Source organism: Lepus europaeus, chromosome 19, assembly GCF_033115175.1.
Source record: "Lepus europaeus isolate LE1 chromosome 19, mLepTim1.pri, whole genome shotgun sequence".
Classification (NCBI taxonomy): Eukaryota; Metazoa; Chordata; class Mammalia; order Lagomorpha; family Leporidae; genus Lepus; species Lepus europaeus.
In genome coordinates, this window is record NC_084845.1 from 56,114,340 (window position 1) to 56,133,016 (window position 18,677).

An 18,677-nucleotide genomic window follows, 5' to 3' on the forward strand; every position below is an offset into this window, starting at 1 on the left:
ACCTGATGCCAACTTCCGTATCTGACTTTTGAACCCATTCCTCTTGTGATCCATTGGCTGAACAGCTCTGCCTGGGTCTCTTAACCCAACTTATCTGAAGCAGAATTCATCATCCTACCTACCTGGTTCCCCTCCTGACGACAGTGCCACCTTTCCCATGGGTGACTACCCAGTTGTCCACCTTTCACTTTTCCTGATGTCCACCACCTGCAAGTTCTGCCCCTGGCCCTCCAGACCCTGCGTCTCAGCTCGCCACGCTTCTCCTGCTTACAGCAGACCACTGGTGTAGTTCTAATCATGGTTTGTTGAGTGGTTCCCTCCCCTACTGTTCTGTGAGTGCCGTGGAGGCAGGGATCGTGATTTTCCTACTTGGCACTGCATGCCTAGAACCAGGGCCTGCACACGGTGGGACTCCCGGAAGTAGTTACATGAAAGAATCATTCTCTCTTAAGTAATTTTCAGATCTGCCCACTTGAGTATTTCCTTCTGCCATATTTCAAACCAAATAACTATTATGTCTCACTTAGTGATTACACTTGCTCTTTCCCAGTCTATTTTTTTAAAGATTTTATTTATTTATTTGAGAGGTAGAGTTACAGACAGTGAGAGGGAGAGACAGAGAGAAAGATCTTCCTTCCGTTGCTTCACTCCCAAATGGCCTCAACGGCTGGAGCTGTGCCAATCCGAAGCCAGGAGCCAGCCACTTCCTCCTGGTCTCCTATGCGGATGCAGGGGCCCAAGGACTTGGGCCATCTTCTACTGCTTTCCCAGGCCACAGCAGAGAACTGGATCAGAAGAGGAGCAGCCAGGACTAGAACTGCCCATATGGGATGCCAGCACCGCAGGCGGAGGATTAACCTATTGAGCCACAGCGCCGGCCCCCTCCCAGTCTATTTAACTTTTTAAAATAAAGCTCTGAACGTGACCTTTCACCACTTAGAATGCTGCAGTGGCTTCCTCTTGTCCTTGGGGATAACTTCCCAAATCCTTAATAGAAGTCCCGCATGATATTAACCCATCTGCCACTCTAGTCTTCTGTGGAAGCCATGTCTGCTTCTCTGAGCTGTAGCTTAACAGCGTTTGTTTGACAAGTGCACCACCCTCTCTCTGGACTGAAGACACTCCCTGAAGCTAGTTACTCTTTCTGAAACCTTCCTCAACGCTTTGTGAGTGAATTCCTATATGTCTTTGAGACTCAGCTTAATCAGTAACTCCCGTGGTCCCCGGTGGACAAGGCTAAGGGACTGAGTGTGCGTGTGTAACTCTCCTCGTGCTGGTGAATGCTTGTTTCATGTCTCTCTGCCCTCCTGGGCCGTAAATGCCAAGATGGCAGGGTGTCTGATACAACGCAGGCCCCTAAGACATACTTGTAATGAATAAATGAGTGAATTTAAATGTCATCTTTTTTTTCCATATGGATGCATGAATTTTTTTTAAAGATTTTATTTATTTATTTGACAAGTAAAGTTGCAGACAGTGAAAGAGAGACAGAAAGAAAGGTCTTCCATCTGATGGTTCACTCCCCAGATGGCCACAACGGCTGGAGCTGCGCCAATCTGAAGCCAGGAGCCAGGAGCTTCCTCCTGGTCTCCCACATGAATGCAGGGGCCCAAGGACTTGGGCCATCTTCTACTGCTTTCTCAGGCCATTGCAGAGAGCTGGATCAGAAGAGGGGTAGCCGGGACTAGAACCGGTGCCCATATGAGATGCTGGCGCCACAGGCAGAGGATTAACCCACTGTGCCACGGCGCCGGTCTGGCATGAATGTTTTGTGCTTCTTTGCCTCTAAGAAAAAGCAACTATTAACAAGGATGTTGCATTTTCTTCCCAAAGGTGAGAAAGTGGAGGCCTGTGCTGTCATTCACTGGGTTGATTGGCTTCAGGTTCATGTATGTGTCTTTTGGAGCAGGTGTTTGGTGCAGCCACATGGCGTGGGTTGGGCTGCATCCCATGTCCGAGTGCCCAGATTCGATTCCAGCTACAATTCCAATTCCGGCTTCCTGCTGATATGCGCCCTAGGAGGCAGCAGGTGACGGCTCAAGTACTTGAGTTCCTGTACTTGAATGGGAGACCTGGATGAAATTCCTGGCCTCCACTATTGCAGGCATTTGGGCAGCAGATAGATCTCTCTCTCTTCCTCTGTCTCTGCCTTTCAGATTTGAAAAAGAGAAAGAGGAGAGCTAAAGCAAAATGAAACAAACAAAACCTCTAACTTCAAAAACAAAATCAAAACACAAATATGCATCTCTGGTGGGTCAGGGTGCTCTCCCCTGTCTGTGAACTACCTAGCACACAGGCAGATGCTTCTGGGCTGACCTAGGTTGCTTTCTAGGTCCCCAGCTGACTGTTTGCAGCTTCATGTTCTCAACTCCGCCGTCCCCTGTAGGAGCGGTGGCAGCAGGCTCCCCCTGGGAACCCCACAGGCATGTTTCCCAGGTTGCTGTGCTGCCTTCCTGATGTTTGTCCCGGGTGAGAATGCCAGACACATCTGCATATTTTAGGGACCAAATACAGTTACAAATACAATACTTCATGTCCCTTTCTCTCTCTCTGCTTTCTGTAGCTTTCCATTTAGCATGAAGGAAACCCCCGGAAGAGTGTGACGTTTTCAGATTACAAATGTCTGCTCTAGAAGGGACGGGTGCTGGAGGGTTCTGGAGGCTCCTGAGACAGTGGTCCAGGCTGGGGACAACTGGAAGTGACGCTGCTTTTGTCAGCTGGCCTGGCGTCTGGTTTTTGTCAGCGCTGAGCCTGCTTGGGGGACCGAGTGCTTATTACCAGACTGTGTGTGTGTGGCTTCGAACAACTGCAAGTGCATCCAGGCCTCTGCAGCCTGCTCCGCCCTCACACACAGAGGCACATTATTTCGCCCTGGCAGTGCACACCCCTGTGGTTTCTTACATAAGGGAGGGCGTTGTGTTTGGACGGCCAGCTCAGCGCAGCCCGCCGCTCCACACTGGCGCTTGCTCCCTCAGTCATTGGCTCCCTGTCGTTTCCTGCCTGGGAGGGGGCTGCACTGAGGAGGCGCTGTTTTCTGCATCTCTTGGATATGCCACCTCCCCTCTTGTTTCGCCCAGTCGTGGAGACCCAGAGAGACTTTGTCTATGTGGTCCCAGAGACGCTGTCAATGATGGCAGCCCTGCAGGAGTTCTGTGGTGGTGTTTGTGGAGACCTTGTAGAGAGACGTTGGCACTGGGAGTGTCTCTGCTAAGTTACAAAGCAGCTGCTGCCATCGGAGTTCGTTCCAAAGTCACTCTCAGCAACAGGCAAAGAGCCTAGGCCAAGGAGTTCTAAAGCAGTGCTTCCCAAGTGATTTGTGAAGACCCAGTCCTTGGTTGTGGCTGTTTTATTTTTAGCTTTGTAATCCGTTACAGATCCTTTTGTTCTATGCCTTGTTCAGAGGGATGAAACTACTGGTCACATATCTGGATGTTGTAGCAACATCACAGGGACCAAGTCTCTTTTTGAGAAACTTCTATACTCTTCTAGTCATGGGACAGTAACGAGCACTTTGGGCCATGGGCCCCGCTTTGAGTAGTGCCTGATTAAAGGGATTCTAGCGGGGGTGGGGGCCTCCCCCAGACTGATTTCGTTCTTGGCTCTGCGACAATTATCAGGTGCTCAGGCCGTGCCAAACAGGATGTGTGTCTGGCTCCGCCGCCTCATCAGGCAGCTTATTGCCATAGATTCTCCAGCTGTCAGAGGCTGGGCCCTGGCGCATGCTCGCCCTCCCCAGGTGTGTGTCTTCATGCATAATTACTGATTGTCATTTTCACACACTTTCTTGAGAATTCAACAGTTGGGATTATTGTGTCCGCTTCTGTGTCCCCAGCACGGCACTTGGCCTCTGGAGACGTGCAGTGGGAAGTGTCTGTTGAATGAGAGCTACGTGATCTCACATTCTCAGTAGTCCTTATGTTTAAGACACTTTGTTCTGTAAATCTTCCTATAAAATCCCACTGATGGGATAGTAGAGAAAAACACAGCAGAGACAACATGCACCTAGATCTAACCTGTGGCGTTTGGTGTGCACCGTGTACCGTGTGTATTCTCTCCCTGTCAGTCCTACATAGCTGTGTGTGTGCTAACCGTTTACAATGTGTTGGGGGCTGCTGGCTTTCATACGTGGGTTTTTTGATGTAGGTTTCACAACTCTGTGAAGGAGCTACTTTTATGTCCATCCTGCAAATGCAGAAACCTGAAACAATTTGCTTGACATCACTTACAAGGATAATCCACACTCAATTCTACCAAAATTTGATCATCTTATTCTATGTGCTTTTAAAATGTATTTTGATTCCACGAAATTGCAAGCATGCTGGTGTGAGTGGTGACAAATACAGGAAAGCCATTCAGGCTTTCATGAGACGGCATTGATGTGCTGGAGGTCTTCCTCTCTCATTAGCCCCTGGATGAATAGGAGGTGACTGGTATGGTTGGAAGTCCTGTGTGTGAACCTCTCTTTGATCCCATTCCCTGAAGACAGAAATCCATGGAGTTTGAGGCGCATTTCAACTGCTGTGTGATATTCTGTTGTAAGAGCAGGTGAAAACCTATTGATTCTCTTCTTTCTATACAAGTATAAACCTTGCTGCAGTGAAGTTTGTAATGGATGCGTTTTTGTGCACCTGTTTGCTTCTTTATGTATTCTTGAACTGGAATTTCCCCACTGGAGGGGATGAAGAACTTGAGCTTTAGTGACTAGCCGTCAAGTTGCTTTCTCAGAGCCCGCGGTCCAGGCACCCCCCTGGGAGTCTGCATCCCTGTTAGATCGGCCAGGCTTTCTCATTCCGACCAGGCCCACAGATGGCAGTGGTGTTGCCTGGTGGTTTTAATTCGAGTTTCCTTGATCACCCCGTGATTGAGCCGCTTTTTAATGTTTGGGTTGGTTCCTTGGTTTCCTTTTTTGCCCGTTTTCCTGCTTAGCTACCCGAGTCGTCGTCTTCAGCTGCAGGGTCCCTGATATGTGCTGGATACAAAATGCTTCTCTGTGATTGGCCTCACAAACATTTTCTCCTCCTCTGTAGCTCTTCTTTTCACTTTGTTCATGTGTTTTTGTTATACAGAAGCTTAAATCTCAAAATAGTCAAATTTTTCATGGGCCTTTAGTGTCTTATCTAACATTTTTTCCTACTCTGAAACTGTAATAATTGTACCCACATGCATACAACCTTACACTTTCATTTTGATATCCATTTCATTCCACTTCAGTATCTTTAAAATCAGGATGTGATTTTTTTTTTTTAATTTTTTTTTTTTGGATAGGCAGAGTTAGACAGTGGGAAAGAGAGAGACAGAGAGAAAGGTCTTCCTTTTCCGTTAGTTCACCCCCAAGTGGCTGCTACGGCCAGCATGTTGTGGCCAGCACTCTGCACCGATCCAAAGCCAGAAGCCAGGTGCTTCCTATGGTCTCCCATGCGGGTGCAGGGCCCAAGGACCTGGGCCATCCTCCACTGCACTCCCGGGCCACAGCAGAGAGCTGGCCTGGAAGAGGAGCAACCGGGACAGAATCCGGCGCCCCAACTGGGACTAGAACCCGGGGTGCTGGCACTGCAGGTGGAGGATTAGTCTAGTGAGCCGTGGCGCTGGCCAAGGATGTGATTTATAACCATGAATCTATCATAGTTTATTTTGCAGTGCCTTTTTCTTTCTTAGTGAAACTTTTTTTAAAGAGTTATTTTATTTATTTGAAAGAGTTGCAGAGAGAGGTAGAGCCAGAGAGAGAGAGGTCTTCCATTCCACCGATTCACTCCCCTAAAGACCACAATGGCCAGAGCTGAGCTGATCCGAAGCCAGGGGCCAGGAGCTTCTTCCAGGTCTCCCACGCGGGAGCAGGGGCACAAGGACTTGGGCCAACTTCTGTTTTCCCAGGCCATAGCAGAGAGCTGGATCAGAAGAGGAGCAGCTGGGACTTGAACTGGTGCCCATATGGGATGCTGGTGCTGCAGACTGGGGCTTTAACCCACTGCACCACATTGCTGGCCCCTCTTTTAAACTTTTAAAAAATCTGTATTTATTTCAAAGATAATATGAGAAGGAGAGGGAGAGAAAGAGGTCTTCTATCCAATGGTCCAGTGATTCACTCCCCAAAAGACTGCAATGACTGGACTTGGGCCAGGCCTAAGCCAAGAGTCAGGAACTCCATCTGGGTCTCCCACGTGGGTGGCAGGGTCCCAAGTACTTGGGGCCATCTTCCACTGCCTTCCCAGGCAAATTAGCAGGGAGCTAGATCAGAAGTGGAGCAGCAGGGACTTAAACTGGCACCCATGTGGAATGCTGGCAGTGCAGACAGTGGCTTAACCTGCTGTACTACAGTGGCAGCTTCCTTAGTGAAATTTTAGATTTACTTGAAAAACTGTATAGTTATATAATTTTTAAACAAAATTTTGATGGTTTTAAGTATGTTATTTATGAACTTTCTTTTCTACCCACTATATTGTAAACAACTGAACAAGTCAATATTCATCTATGACATTATTTTCTTTTTTTTTTTAAAGATTTATTTTATTTATTTGAAAGTCAGAGTTACAGAGAGGCAGAGGCAGAGGCAGAGAGAGAGAGAGAGAGAGAGAGAGAGAGAGAGAGAGAGGTCTTCCATTTGTTGGTTCACTCCCCATTTGGCTGCTACGGCCAGAACCGCGCCAGTGTGAAGCCAGGAGCCAAGAGTTTCCTCCAGGTCTCCCACGCGGGTGCAGGGGCCCAGGCACTTGGCCCATCTTCTACTGCTTTCCCAGGCCATGGCAGAGCCGGATTGGAAGTGGAGCAGCCGGGACTTGAACCGGTGCCCATATGGGATGCAAGAACTGCAGGCGGCAGGTTTACCTGCTACCCCCCAGCGCCGGCCCCTACAATGTTAATTTCAACAGATGACTTTTCGTTAAGAATAACATACTCTATTTTATTAGTCCTCCAATTGGGGGCATTTATGTTTCCAGCTTTTCTGTAACTGTTTTAACAGATCTGCTTATAGCTAAGGGGTGTTCCTGCAGTAAGGGTTTTGACCAGGTTACCAGATTGTTCTTTGGAAACAGGGTACCCATTTTCGCTCCCACCACCCATTTTTGAGAGTGACCATTTCCCTGCATTGCCAATCTTTTATCTGCAAAAATGTTTTAAAACCATGTTGTTGTTGTTGTTTTCCTGCCTTGCCTCCCTGTGAAAGCATATATTTTGGTATTGCCAGCTTCCATGAAGAGCTCTGGAGACTTTTCCAGGGCAGAGCAAATGGAATGGCTGAAGAGGGAAGGAGAAGAAAACCAGACTGAATTCAGGAGCCTCTGTAGCTGCTGCTGTGCCCAGAGGCCACAAAGCGCGGGTTGTTGGTGTTATTAAAAGGAGTTTGGTGTGCTTAGATTTAAAGCCTAGTTCAATATTTCAGGAAGGGTTCTTGGGGGAAGGACTGAATTTAACACATTTCCTTCCCAGTTTACAAAGAACCTACTGAAGCAATAAAAACAGTGAGCAGGAGCTGTGTTCCATTGCACTCCGATTTCTGACTCATAAAACAGTCTGAAAACGTCCCTGCAGAGGAAGTGAATCTTAGAGCTCACCCCGGAAGAGGCCAGAGCTTGGTGGGGAGGGGGACTGCATTCAGAGGCATTTATTATAAGAACATAAAATACCAGCAATATGATTTTCATGTCCTTTTTTTTTGTCTGTGGGGAGTGGAACTTCTGCATAGGAAGCTTTAAGAATACTTGACTGCTTCTAATGTATTCTTGTTGAAGTTTAGTTTTCGTCTAAGTAAGCAGCAGGGCATGTTTTCTTTAGATTGCATGAGGGTTTTGGAATGATCTTGTTTTCTGTTGGAGAGAGTGAATTTCAGTTGAGAGTCAACTTTTCCAATGCCCAGTGCCCATGCCAATCAAAAATGAACAATGAACATATTAATGAATAATATGATATTTGAGTGTTTGTGCCTTTAAATTTTTTTAAAAAATTTATTTGGAAGGCAGAGTGACAGAGAGAGAAAGGGAGTGCTCTTCCATCCACGGATGCACCCCGCAAATGCCTGCAGCAGCCAGGGAATTCATCATAGAGGGGAGGAAGATACACAGCTAAGCAAAGGGCAGTCAAAGCCCATTGGGGGAGCCAGTGTTGTGGTCAGCTTCCCAGGAAGGCAGTGGATGATGGTACATGTATTTGAGCTCCTGCCACCATGTCGGAGACCCAGATGGAGTTTCTGGCTTCTGGCTTCTAGCTTCTGGCTTCTGATGTTGGCATAGCCTAGCCTTAGCTGTTGTAGGCACTTGGAGAGTTAACCAGTAGATGAAAGATCGATCTATCTCTCTCTTTCTCTCTCTCTCTGTCACCCTGCCTTTCAAGTCAATCAATAAATAAGTCTTTATTTTAAAAAAAAAAAAAACTTTGGAGCGAGCATAATACAGGAACAAGAAAAGTGACTAAGATGGATTGAAATTGGAAAAGGCTTTTCAAGTACTTTAGAAAACGAAGACCCCATGTAGTCCCTGGCCCGGCTGAATGTTACTCATTGAAGGCCAGGGAGCAATATGTTGGGTAGGGACCTGGTGCAAACTCGATGCTTTGAACACGGTTTCTGAGAGCATCAAAGAAAGCTCTTCAATGGGAGCAGATGTGACCCACGTGACCAAGATGTGGGGCTGAGACCCATGGGTGGTTTGATTGTCAGGCCTTTTAATCTCAGTGTGACGAAGATGCTTGTAAGGGACTGAACCTAACCCATGACAGGGCCATGCTGATTAAAAGCCAACGCCAGCATTGCCTTCTTGGCATGGGGAGACCAAACCAAGACAGTCAGAAGGCTTAGTCCCTGTGGGTCAGCAGTTACTGGGGAGAAGTGAGAGACACATTGAGTAGCTGTGCCACACGAGTGAAGGGGAGAGATTTGTGTGAATTATGAATAGCCGTGGGGGTGGGGGAGGGAGGCCAGGTTAGGGATCGGGGAGGACCCGTGTGCACATTGAATCCGAGCAGGAGTCCAGTTTTAAAAGGAAAAACATGGATGTCAAAAAAGATAATGGAAGAAAGGTCTTGTTCCTCCGGCAGCCCTTCTAGCTGAGCCAATTGAGAGAGTTCCCAGAAGGACCTAGAGGTTGGCCAGACAATAACAGCCCCCGAAAGAGAGACTTTGGTTTCCAGGATCAGCTGCGATCAAAGATGGGAGGGGCGCGTCGTGTCTGGGCCTCTGCACTTGGAGGAGCCTTGGAAACCCAAAAAGGAGGAAAGAGGACTCAGCCCCGCTTTCGGCTCTGCAGCCGTGGGAATACCACTGTGTCAGCGCCAGGCGTTTACTACGTGCAGTTCGGAGTGTTATCCTGTCTTCAAATGAAAATATTAGCCAAAGTGGAATAAAGCCAGAGTTCTCCCCTAGTCTCAGATGAAAGATCCAAAGTGGAGACTGCCAATAAAATGAAAATTGTAACAGTTTTTGGAATTTAAAAAAATGTTTTTAGTTTTTTTTTAAATTTCTAGTTGCTACACCAGGTGTTTTGTCTCATAATAGGAGCAGCCCACCTGTCTTCCAAACTGTGACTTCGGAAGGAGGAGACTAGTGCTGGGGGGTGGGGGACTTGTGTGCTACACAGCTACACACAGAGCCCCCGGCCTGCAGGAGTGGAAGGATCTGGCTGAGCTCTTGGGGAGCGCTGGAGCGTAGTCAGCTGCTGAAATCACGCTCGGAGCGAACGTCACGAGAGAGCGGTTTGCGGCGTTGCTTCCAAGTGCTTCCATTTTTCGGTCCTCGCTGTGAAGCCAAGTGCCTTGCTCGTTTCCAGATGCAGATGAATAAAGGGAGCATCTGATTCGCTGCTGTGTTGCAGAGCACACAGGAGCTGGAGAGCTGGCGTGAAGCCACCGTCTGTTAGTGGCCTTCCTTGCCCAGAAGCCACACAGGGATGCCAGCCTCTGGAGCTGGCGGCATCCGCTCCACTTTGTCTTTAATTCAGAAAGGCATGGCAGGAGGTGGGGGTGGGGAGAAGACCTTTAACTTTAACTTCATCCAGTGTACATTTTCTTTTCTTTTCTTTTCTTTTTTTTAAAGATTTATTTATTTATTTGAAAGTCATGGTTACACAGAGAGAAGAGGAGAGACAGAAAGAGAGAGGGGTCTTCTATCCTCTGGTTTACTGCCCAGTTGGTCACAATGGTCGGAGCTGTGCCAATCCAAAGCCAGGAGCCAGGAGCTTCTTCTGGGTCTCTCATGCGAGTGCAGGGGCCCAAGGACTTGGGCCATCTTCTACTGCTTCCCAGGCCATAGCAGAGAGCTGGATAGGAAGTGGAGCAGCCAGGACTCAAACTGGTGCCCACAAGAGATGCACTGCAGGCGGCGGCTTTACCCTATATTCCACAGCGCCAATCCCCCATTGTACATTTTGATCTGGCCTCTGATACAGAAGATTCTACCCTGTTAACAGGACATGGAGGCCAGCGCCGTGGCTCAACAGGCTAATCCTCTGCCTAGTGGCGCCGGCACACCGGGTTCTAGTCCCGGTCGGGGCGCCGGATTCTGTCCCGGTTGCCCCTCTTCCAGGCCAGCTCTCTGCTGTGGCCCAGGAGTGCAGTGGAGGATGGCCCAAGTGCTTGGGCCCTGCACCCCATGGGAGACCAGGGGAAGCACCTAGCTCCTGGCTTCGGATCAGCGCGGTGCGCCGGCAGTAGCGCGCCAGCCGCGGCAGCCATTGGAGAGTGAACCAACGGCAAAGGAAGACCTTTCTCTCTGTCTCTCTCTCTCACTGTCCACTCTGCCTGTCAAAAAACAAACAAACAAACAAACAAAACAAACAAACAAAAAAAAACAGGACATGGAATGAAGTTTGAAGATCTTCCTTTTGCCATGTGGTAGGAGGAAGAGACCGAGGCATTGGGTTCAATCCACAGGATTCTGTGCATTCAGAAACTGGAGCAAGAACACCTAGGAGAGCTAACGTTCCCAGGTGTCGTCTTGTGCTATTTGGGTTATTAAGTAAGCACGTGGGATGTTGTAAGCCTGAGACGGCTTGACGCTCCTGACCTAGCAAACGGCAACTTAACTTAGTATATGAACCCACTGCAGCCCAACTTAGTGTGTCTTTTGGTAAGAGGCAGCCAGAGTTCAGCCAGTCACAGGTAGCCAGCTAATGCACCCTTGCCCAGATAAGCTGGGGCATTGCCGTCGTTTGGGTGGTTTCTCTGTCTGCCTCCTGTGTTTGGCCCTGTCAGAGCCTGCTGCTCCTGCCGCTGAGCAGAGCACTCTGAGCCTGTCCCCAATTCATGAATTGTCCTTTGATCAAGTAATCATTTAGACAAATCTGTAATTCGTCTAAATTTTTTTTCTTTTTAACATCAGCATTTTGTCTCTCAACACAGTGAACTCCTTTTAGGGGCTGTGTGTGCAGCCACCAGGGCTGGCCCTCCCCGAGGTGTAGGAGGGGCAGCTTCTTCTGGGAAGTGGAATCTGAACAGAGGGTTGGGATTAAGGTAGAGCCTAGAAATGCACACACACATACCCGCAGCTGTCTGGATCCTGCAGGGCTCCTTCATCAATGCCAGTGCCAGGGAAACCTGGTGGCTGTGAGGTTGGGATGGGGACTGTACCTTGTTTTCCATTTAATGGGGTCCCTATAAATTCCAGTTCACCTTCCTTTTCCTCTGTTTCTTCCTTTCCGGAAGACATTCTAGAAGTCCTAGGTTTCAGGAGCAGTGTGGAGTTGGAATCCCACATAAGAGTTATTATGCTTCCCTGGGCCTCAGTTGCTCAATGATGTTGGCCTTCCCTCCCTAAAGGATAGAAGCAAGGGTTGTGTGAGGTAAGATCCTATTAGCCCTGGGCCGATGCTGTGGCACAGTAGGTTAAAGCCCTGGATACAGCGCTGGCATCCTGTGTGGGCACTGGTTCAAATCCTGGCTGCTCCACTTCCAATTCAGTTCCCTGCTAATGCACCTGGGAAAGCAGCAGAAGGTGGTCCAAGTCCCTGGGCCCCTGCACCCATGTGGGAGACCCGGAAGAAGCTCCTGGCTCCTGACTGTGGCCATTTGGGGGGGGGTGAAACAGCAGATGGAAGACCTCTCTCTCTCTCCCTCTCTCTCTCTCTCTCTGTACCTCTCTCTGTAATTCTTCTTTCAAATAAATAAAGTAAACCTTAAAAAATATATATCATATTAGCTCTTAGCTCATTGCAGATTCTCAGCAGGTGATGGCGCCTCTTCTTTCCCTTCCTTTACTTAAAAACCTCCCGTGTCTCTGCTTCTGACTGAGCTTCCAAGGGCCTGGCCCCTGCAGTATGCTGCAGAGACACCCCAGTTTAAATGGAAATGGTGTGGAATACAGCAGGCTTCCAGCAGAGTATACATACCAGGCTTCAGAACAGACGTTAGGCCATCATTTCTGTGCTCAGTCAGCTCTGCTTTTAGTACTACACTATGCAAAACCGTGCAGTAGAAGCCACAAAGCTTATGGGGGAAAATGGGCTGAGGCCATTACACTTGAGAAGTTTTTTAGCCACATGTTAAAAAAAAAAAAAAAAAGCTTAATAACAACAGGAGCACAGTTTTATGCACGTTAAATGAGTAAGAAACCAATGACGCTACAGGAAATACGGTATTTTCCCTTGAGGGAAGCTGAAGTTGGCCGTGGAAGCAGGTGTCAGGAAGGCTGCAGCTTGTTGCCGTGCTGTGAGGGGGTGCAAGGAGGGCTATCTGGAGGCAGACAGGAGCTGAGCGCCAGATGTGCCTGGTGTGGTGTGTAACGCATGGTAAACTGAGCCAGCTCGTACCTGTGCGAAGTTCTCTGCGACCGGGTTTAGCTGGGGAATGTTTGCTGTGGTCGCCTCGTGTTTCTCACGAGAAATCCTGCATATGCAGATGGGAACTTTACATTACACTCACGATGGAACAAATGTGTGTCTTTCAAACAAGCATTAGGCAGAGCCCGCTCTACTAGCTGTCCGGGAAAGGCCGCCTTCCCCAGGCAGTGCCCAAAAGTAGAAGTAGACCATTTTCATCTTTTTTCAAGTGGTAAGTCCTATAAATAGCATTTTTCATCCTTTATAAATAGGTTACTATATTCTGGGTAAGCGGAACTGTCGTCAGGTGCTGTGTGCATGATGGGTGTGGAGGGATAGGTGGTCCTGGTCTGTGTTTGTGCTGGTCCTGCTCCTGGGTTCTCTCTGAGTCACCTGCTACCTGTCAGCACAGCTGAGCCCCTCTTAGCACCCTGAGCCCACCTTAACTTACATGGAGCCTCACTGGTAGAGCAGTCAGTATGTAAGACTTCCTGTGTTTCTTGACTCACTCAGACCTCTGGTAAAGACCCCTTGTAAAATGAGTCCTGTTTTCAGAAGTGAACTTGACCGCAAATATACGTGATGCCAGGAGAATAGGAGCAGTCACGTGCATTGTGACTTTAACAGGCTACGCAGGCTACAGAAGTGGGAGGGTCCATACATTTTTGGAGGAATCCTTGCAACCCAGAAATTGCATACAAAGTTTTGTAATAAGTGAGTTTTAGCTTCCATCACATTCCTAAAGGGACCTTTGATTCTGAAACAGCCAAGGAATGATGACTTAGAAAAATCCATGGACCGTAGATTTGCATTGATCGTTTAGGGGATTTCAGAGTGAGCCGTGATGTGTTCTCGCACGTCGATTCCGTGGAGCGCCAGCACTGGGTGGCCTAGCCTCTGGATGGCTCTTGGCAGTCTTCTTTGCTGTTTCTTCTACATTGGTCACGTCACTGATAAGAACTTCCTGTCTGACAGGGGCTGATGCCTTTCACCTGTGTATTTCATGCTACCCTTGACTTTGCTTTTCAGGTGGGAGCAGCGAGAGCTGCCCAACGGGCGTGTCTATTATGTTGACCACAATACCAAGACTACCACCTGGGAGCGGCCTCTTCCTCCAGGGTAAGGCATGAGCTGACAAGTCCCCAGGCTGGTGTTCCTGCCACTGCCATCTTTGTTGTTGTTGTTGTTGTTGTTTTTTTGCCTCACTCTTGCTTGTTCCATTCTCCTGCAGTCCACTCCACTCCACCCCATTCCTTTCCTTAGTCTTCCTCTTTTTTTTTTTTTCTCCTCTCTTTTTCCCCTCTCGCCCCCATGCACTGTGTTGGCCATGGGCTTTGTTAAGTGATGCTCAGAACTAGTGTAGGTGATGGATCCTGGAGGAAGGAAGGCTGGGGTAGCCTCCCAAGCCTTTGGCGTCTCCGTGCCCTCAATCATACATGTGCACAGAGATGTCCCTGACAGGACCAAGTGTCTGGTTCCTTTCTTCGGGATAGCAGAGCCCAGTAGTACTTATCCTGGATCACTTGGTTGCTTGTCCCATCCAGTTACCTTAGTGCCACTCTCCTGTCTGAGGTAGACTAGAATTTTTAGGGAATGAGGAGAAAGAGTGCTGTTGGGTTTCATGGTACCCTGTGCCCAACCTACTCCTCAAGGCAGAGTGCATCTCATTCCGCCGAGCTTGGTGAGAACACGGCTGAGGTCTCCAAAACCAGAGGGGAGAGTGTCCAAGTCCATGGAGAAGGGGTTTGATTTCCTGTCTGCCAGGGACAGGAAGTTCTCTCCACGGGTGTCTCGTGATGGAAACTTTGAAAAGGGAATGTATTCCGCTCACAGGAAAGAATCTGCCCCAGTGAGGCAGCCATGGAGGGCTCCTGCATGAACACTTCCCCCTCCTAAGCTTTCGGGAGGGAAGGCGTGGCAGAGGTGGGGAGCGGGGAGAGCCCTGGGCTTGGTTTGCTTCAGCTGTCAGGCGTGTGCCAGGCAAACCCCACCTCAGCCCCTGGCCCTGCAAGTTCCCACAGATGGCTGCTGTTAGCTCAGTTTTCCAGTAGAATGGCTGCCTTCCCCTCTCTTTCCTTCCCTTCTGGGAAGGAGGCTCAGAATCTGTTTTCATTGGTGCACACTGTGTTTCTGTTTTCTCCTGAAGTCAGACGAACTTACCAGAGTCACACTGACTTTGGCTTAATTTAATTTTTTAAAAAGTTAGACATTTTATTATGGAAATGGAAATTTTCAAATGTGTACAAAGTAGAGGGACCAGGCAGACAAACCCCCACAGGGTCCACACTCAGCTTCACTAATTATCAAGCCATGACTAGTTTTGTTTGACCTATACCTGGGACCACTGTAAACCTCTGTGGACAAAGTCTGGCCCTCCACTGGTTTTTCAGATAAAGTTTTATTGGGATGGAGCCACACTTGCTTCTTTACTTATTGTCTGTAGCTACTTTTGTGCTTCAATGACACAGATGAATTATTGCAACAGAGGACTGTATGGTCCACAAGGCCTGAAATAGTTTTACTCTGTGACCTGTGATAGAAAAAAATCTGCCAGTTCCTGTTCTGTAATCTTCCCTCTGCTTTCCCCTAACCCTCATCTGAATCATTTTGAAGCCAGTCTTAACCATCATATCGTTTATCCACATTTCAGTGTGTGTTTCTGGGGTGGGGTGGGGGGGGATGGGGAAGAGTGCTTATTGCAAGTGAAACCACAATGTCATCGATGGTATTTCCTCCACACCGTCATATACCCAGTCAATATTCAAATTTCTTGAAATGTGTCACAGTTTACACCTTGACTTTACCAGTCCATGTTGCACACTTGTGCTTTGTGTATTTACAATGTGTGACTGTAAATGTGGCAGGACCTCTAAGTGTGCTGCTGCTGGCCCTGAACCTCCCTGGTCTGTGTGGTCCGTGACCTGGTGAGCATTTGGGTGGGATGTAAGTAAAAATGTTCAACAGTGTCTCATTATTTTTAATTTAAAAATGATTTATTACTTGTTTATTTGAAAGGCAGAGGGAGGGGGACAAGAGAGAGTTTGAGAAAGAGAAAGATCTTCCTTCCGCTCGTTTGCTCCCCAAGTAGCCACAAAGGCCAGGGCTGGACCAGGCCGGAGCCAGAAGGCTGGAGCATCCTCCAAGCCTCCCACATGGGTGCTGCAGCCCACTGGACTTGGACCATCTTTTACTGCTTTCAGAGGTGCATTGGCAGGGAGTTGGATTGAAGGTGAAGCAGCAGGGACTCAAACTGGTGCTCGTATGGCATACTGGCATCGCCGGTGGTACCTTAACCTGATTGACCACATGGCAGTCCCTCAGTGGTGTCTCGTGAGGGAGGATGGGGATTTACTCTTTGAGTTCCTAGGTTGATACCACAGTATGTTTTTTTCATTTCCAGAGAAGTTATATTGTAGCCCAGGGTGTGAGTCTGCTTTTTATGCCACATGGAGTAAAAACTCAGGAGTTCTTCCTGAGTTTTAGACCAAGCACATTGAGCCTCTTCTGCTGTGTGTGGGAACCCAGAGAGAACAGAATGAGTGCTTAGACTCTTGTCACTAGTTATTGGGAGAAGTCCTACCCAGGGAGGTATTGACCATGGTGAGAGTAGTGGAGCCTCTGTCTCAGCAGACTTGGTCAGTGGGGAGCAAGGCCTGAGGCACGGGACTCCCTTTGTGATGGCCATCCCTTTAGCAGACCCATGGGGTCCTTGTTGAGGACCTGTCGTTTTATTCAGGAGCAAAGAATACTAGGCCTGATAGCTAAGGTTGCACGTGGTCATTTGCTCATTAGTCACTGAGCGTTCCTCGGATCTGAGTGGTCATAGTAGAGCAGTGGGGTTGGGGAATGGATCACACTCTGGCATCAAAAGCTAGACTTAAATACGGACAGCAAGACAGGTGTTCATTGGAGGCACCAGCATGCGTAAGGGAGCGTAAGCCATGTGTAGGGGATGATGCACTGGGCAGTTTTGCTGGAGTGGTTGGTCTGTGTCAAACAGAGATGCTCCAAGTGTCCCCAGGGGCGCCCTCGGGTTTGGCAAGATGCAACAGCTGCCTGGGCCTGCAGCTGCAGGTCTGTGTTTTATGCTGTGAGTCTGCATTGGGTTTCATCTGAAATAAAAGGTGAGGTCATGCTCCTTGAAAGTTGGAAATTCACCATAGCTGAGGAGTTGTTAAATGTGTGGAGTGAACATGTGTATGTTTGTATTCTAACTGAAAACACCAAAATGGCAGTAAAGGAGTAAGAAAAACAGACATCCTCAACGCCATAGGCGTGGAAGAGGAGAAGCAGCATGTTAGAGATGCTGATCACAGTTCAGCTGTTGACAGATAAATGAAGGAGCTCAGGAAGCTGAAACCCAAGCTTGCAGCATGCGGTACCCACGAGGAAGCCGGCCAGTTTGCACCCCATGCAGCCTGGGAAAGCCTCAGCAAAGGGAGGCTCCAAAGAGGGGTGTGGAGTAGATTAAAGGCAAAAGAGAAGGTGAACATTTTTGTGGAAGATAATTAGTTCCCCAGGTTGTCAACTGTTACCCTATTCCTCTGACACATGTGCGCACACATGCACACACACAGGGTTATGTAACCGATGCTGACCCTGGGAGGAGGACCAGCCTTGGAACAGAAGCCATAGCTGAAGGCACAGATGAGCTCATAAAAAAGGCTTAGACCCAGCTGAAGACTTGGGGGTGATTTTTTTTTTTTTTTTTTTGGCTGAGGAAAGTGATCAGTTAAAGGAAATAGAGTTGTGATATTTGGAGACCTTCAGTGAAACAGCTGTCTGCTGGGTCGCTCCACACTGGGAGCGGGCGGCAGACAGCCCCTCCTCCCCTGCCCCGGGCCAGGCACACAGCACTTCCCATCAGCATGTTTGTGACTCACTTTTATTTATTTATTCAATAATTTAATTTTTAAATGGCTCACTTTTTATTTATTTTTAAAACCTTGATATATTCAAAGGGCAGAGTTACAGGGCTTGGGGGGGGGGAGGAAGGGAAGGAGAGAGAAGGAGAGAGAGGGAAAGAGAGAGAGAGATTTTCCATCCATTGGCTCACTCACTCAAATAAGTAAATAAATAAATTCTTTAAAAAACAAAACAAAACAGACATTGTCCATCCACTGGTTCACCTCCCAATGCCCACACAACAGCCTGGGCTGGGCCAAGCCAGAGCCAGGAGTCTGGCACTCCATCCAAGTCTTCCATGTGGGTGGCAGGGACCCAAACTTGGGCCATCATCTGGTGCCTTCCCAAGCACATTAACAAGAAGCTGGATTAGAAGCAGGGGAGCCAGGATGGTATCCCAGGCTATCCAGTATGGGAGGTTGGTGTCCCAAGAGGCAGCTTAACCTGAGCCACAACACAGCAACAGGACCTGTGGGTTCAGTCTAAAGGGCATCCCCAGGCAGCCATTTATTGGCTGGATCGGAGGGGGAGATTATTTCAGGGCTGGTTGCAGTAGGCCAGTGGCCAAGTGCTTTAGATTTGGGCACAGAAATGGAAAGTCAAGGGCAAGGGGTCAACAGAAGAAGCCCTTGGGCCATATGACTGGCTGACGTCGATGGGGATGGTGATGGTGCAGTTGCATCCCATAAGGGAGCTGGCAGTGAAGGTTGTGAAGGGAAGATTGGCAGGCAGAACCCGGACAAGTGTGGAGGCTGGCAGTGTGGCTTGGGAACTGTTTCAGGGAAGGCCATTTTTAGGGAGGCCATAGGTTTTAACAGACCTTTGAAGAGGTAGCAAAAAAAGTCGGTGAGGAGGCTCATGGAGGGAGACGCCAGGCTGAGGCACAGCCGTCACATGAGTGAGATGAGAATCCAAAGGCAATGAACGTGGGTAGGGGGGAGGCCTTCCAGCACCTGAGGGCACACAGTGTAACCGTACTGGGCCCCCTTTGCTTGGGTCAGCCCTGCCTTCTGTGGTTGCAGTCTCGTTCTT

General features: G+C 48.6%; 1 protein-coding gene across 1 annotated transcript in view; it reads left to right on the top strand.

The window, feature by feature from the left end:
• Positions 1-18,677, top strand: part of WWP2 (WW domain containing E3 ubiquitin protein ligase 2) — a 150,774-nt gene that overhangs the window by 109,341 nt on the left and 22,756 nt on the right. The window contains exon 9 of the mRNA XM_062176412.1: positions 13,770-13,859. Within this exon, the coding sequence (XP_062032396.1) occupies positions 13,770-13,859 (90 nt within the window). The remainder of the gene's footprint in view (positions 1-13,769; positions 13,860-18,677) is intronic.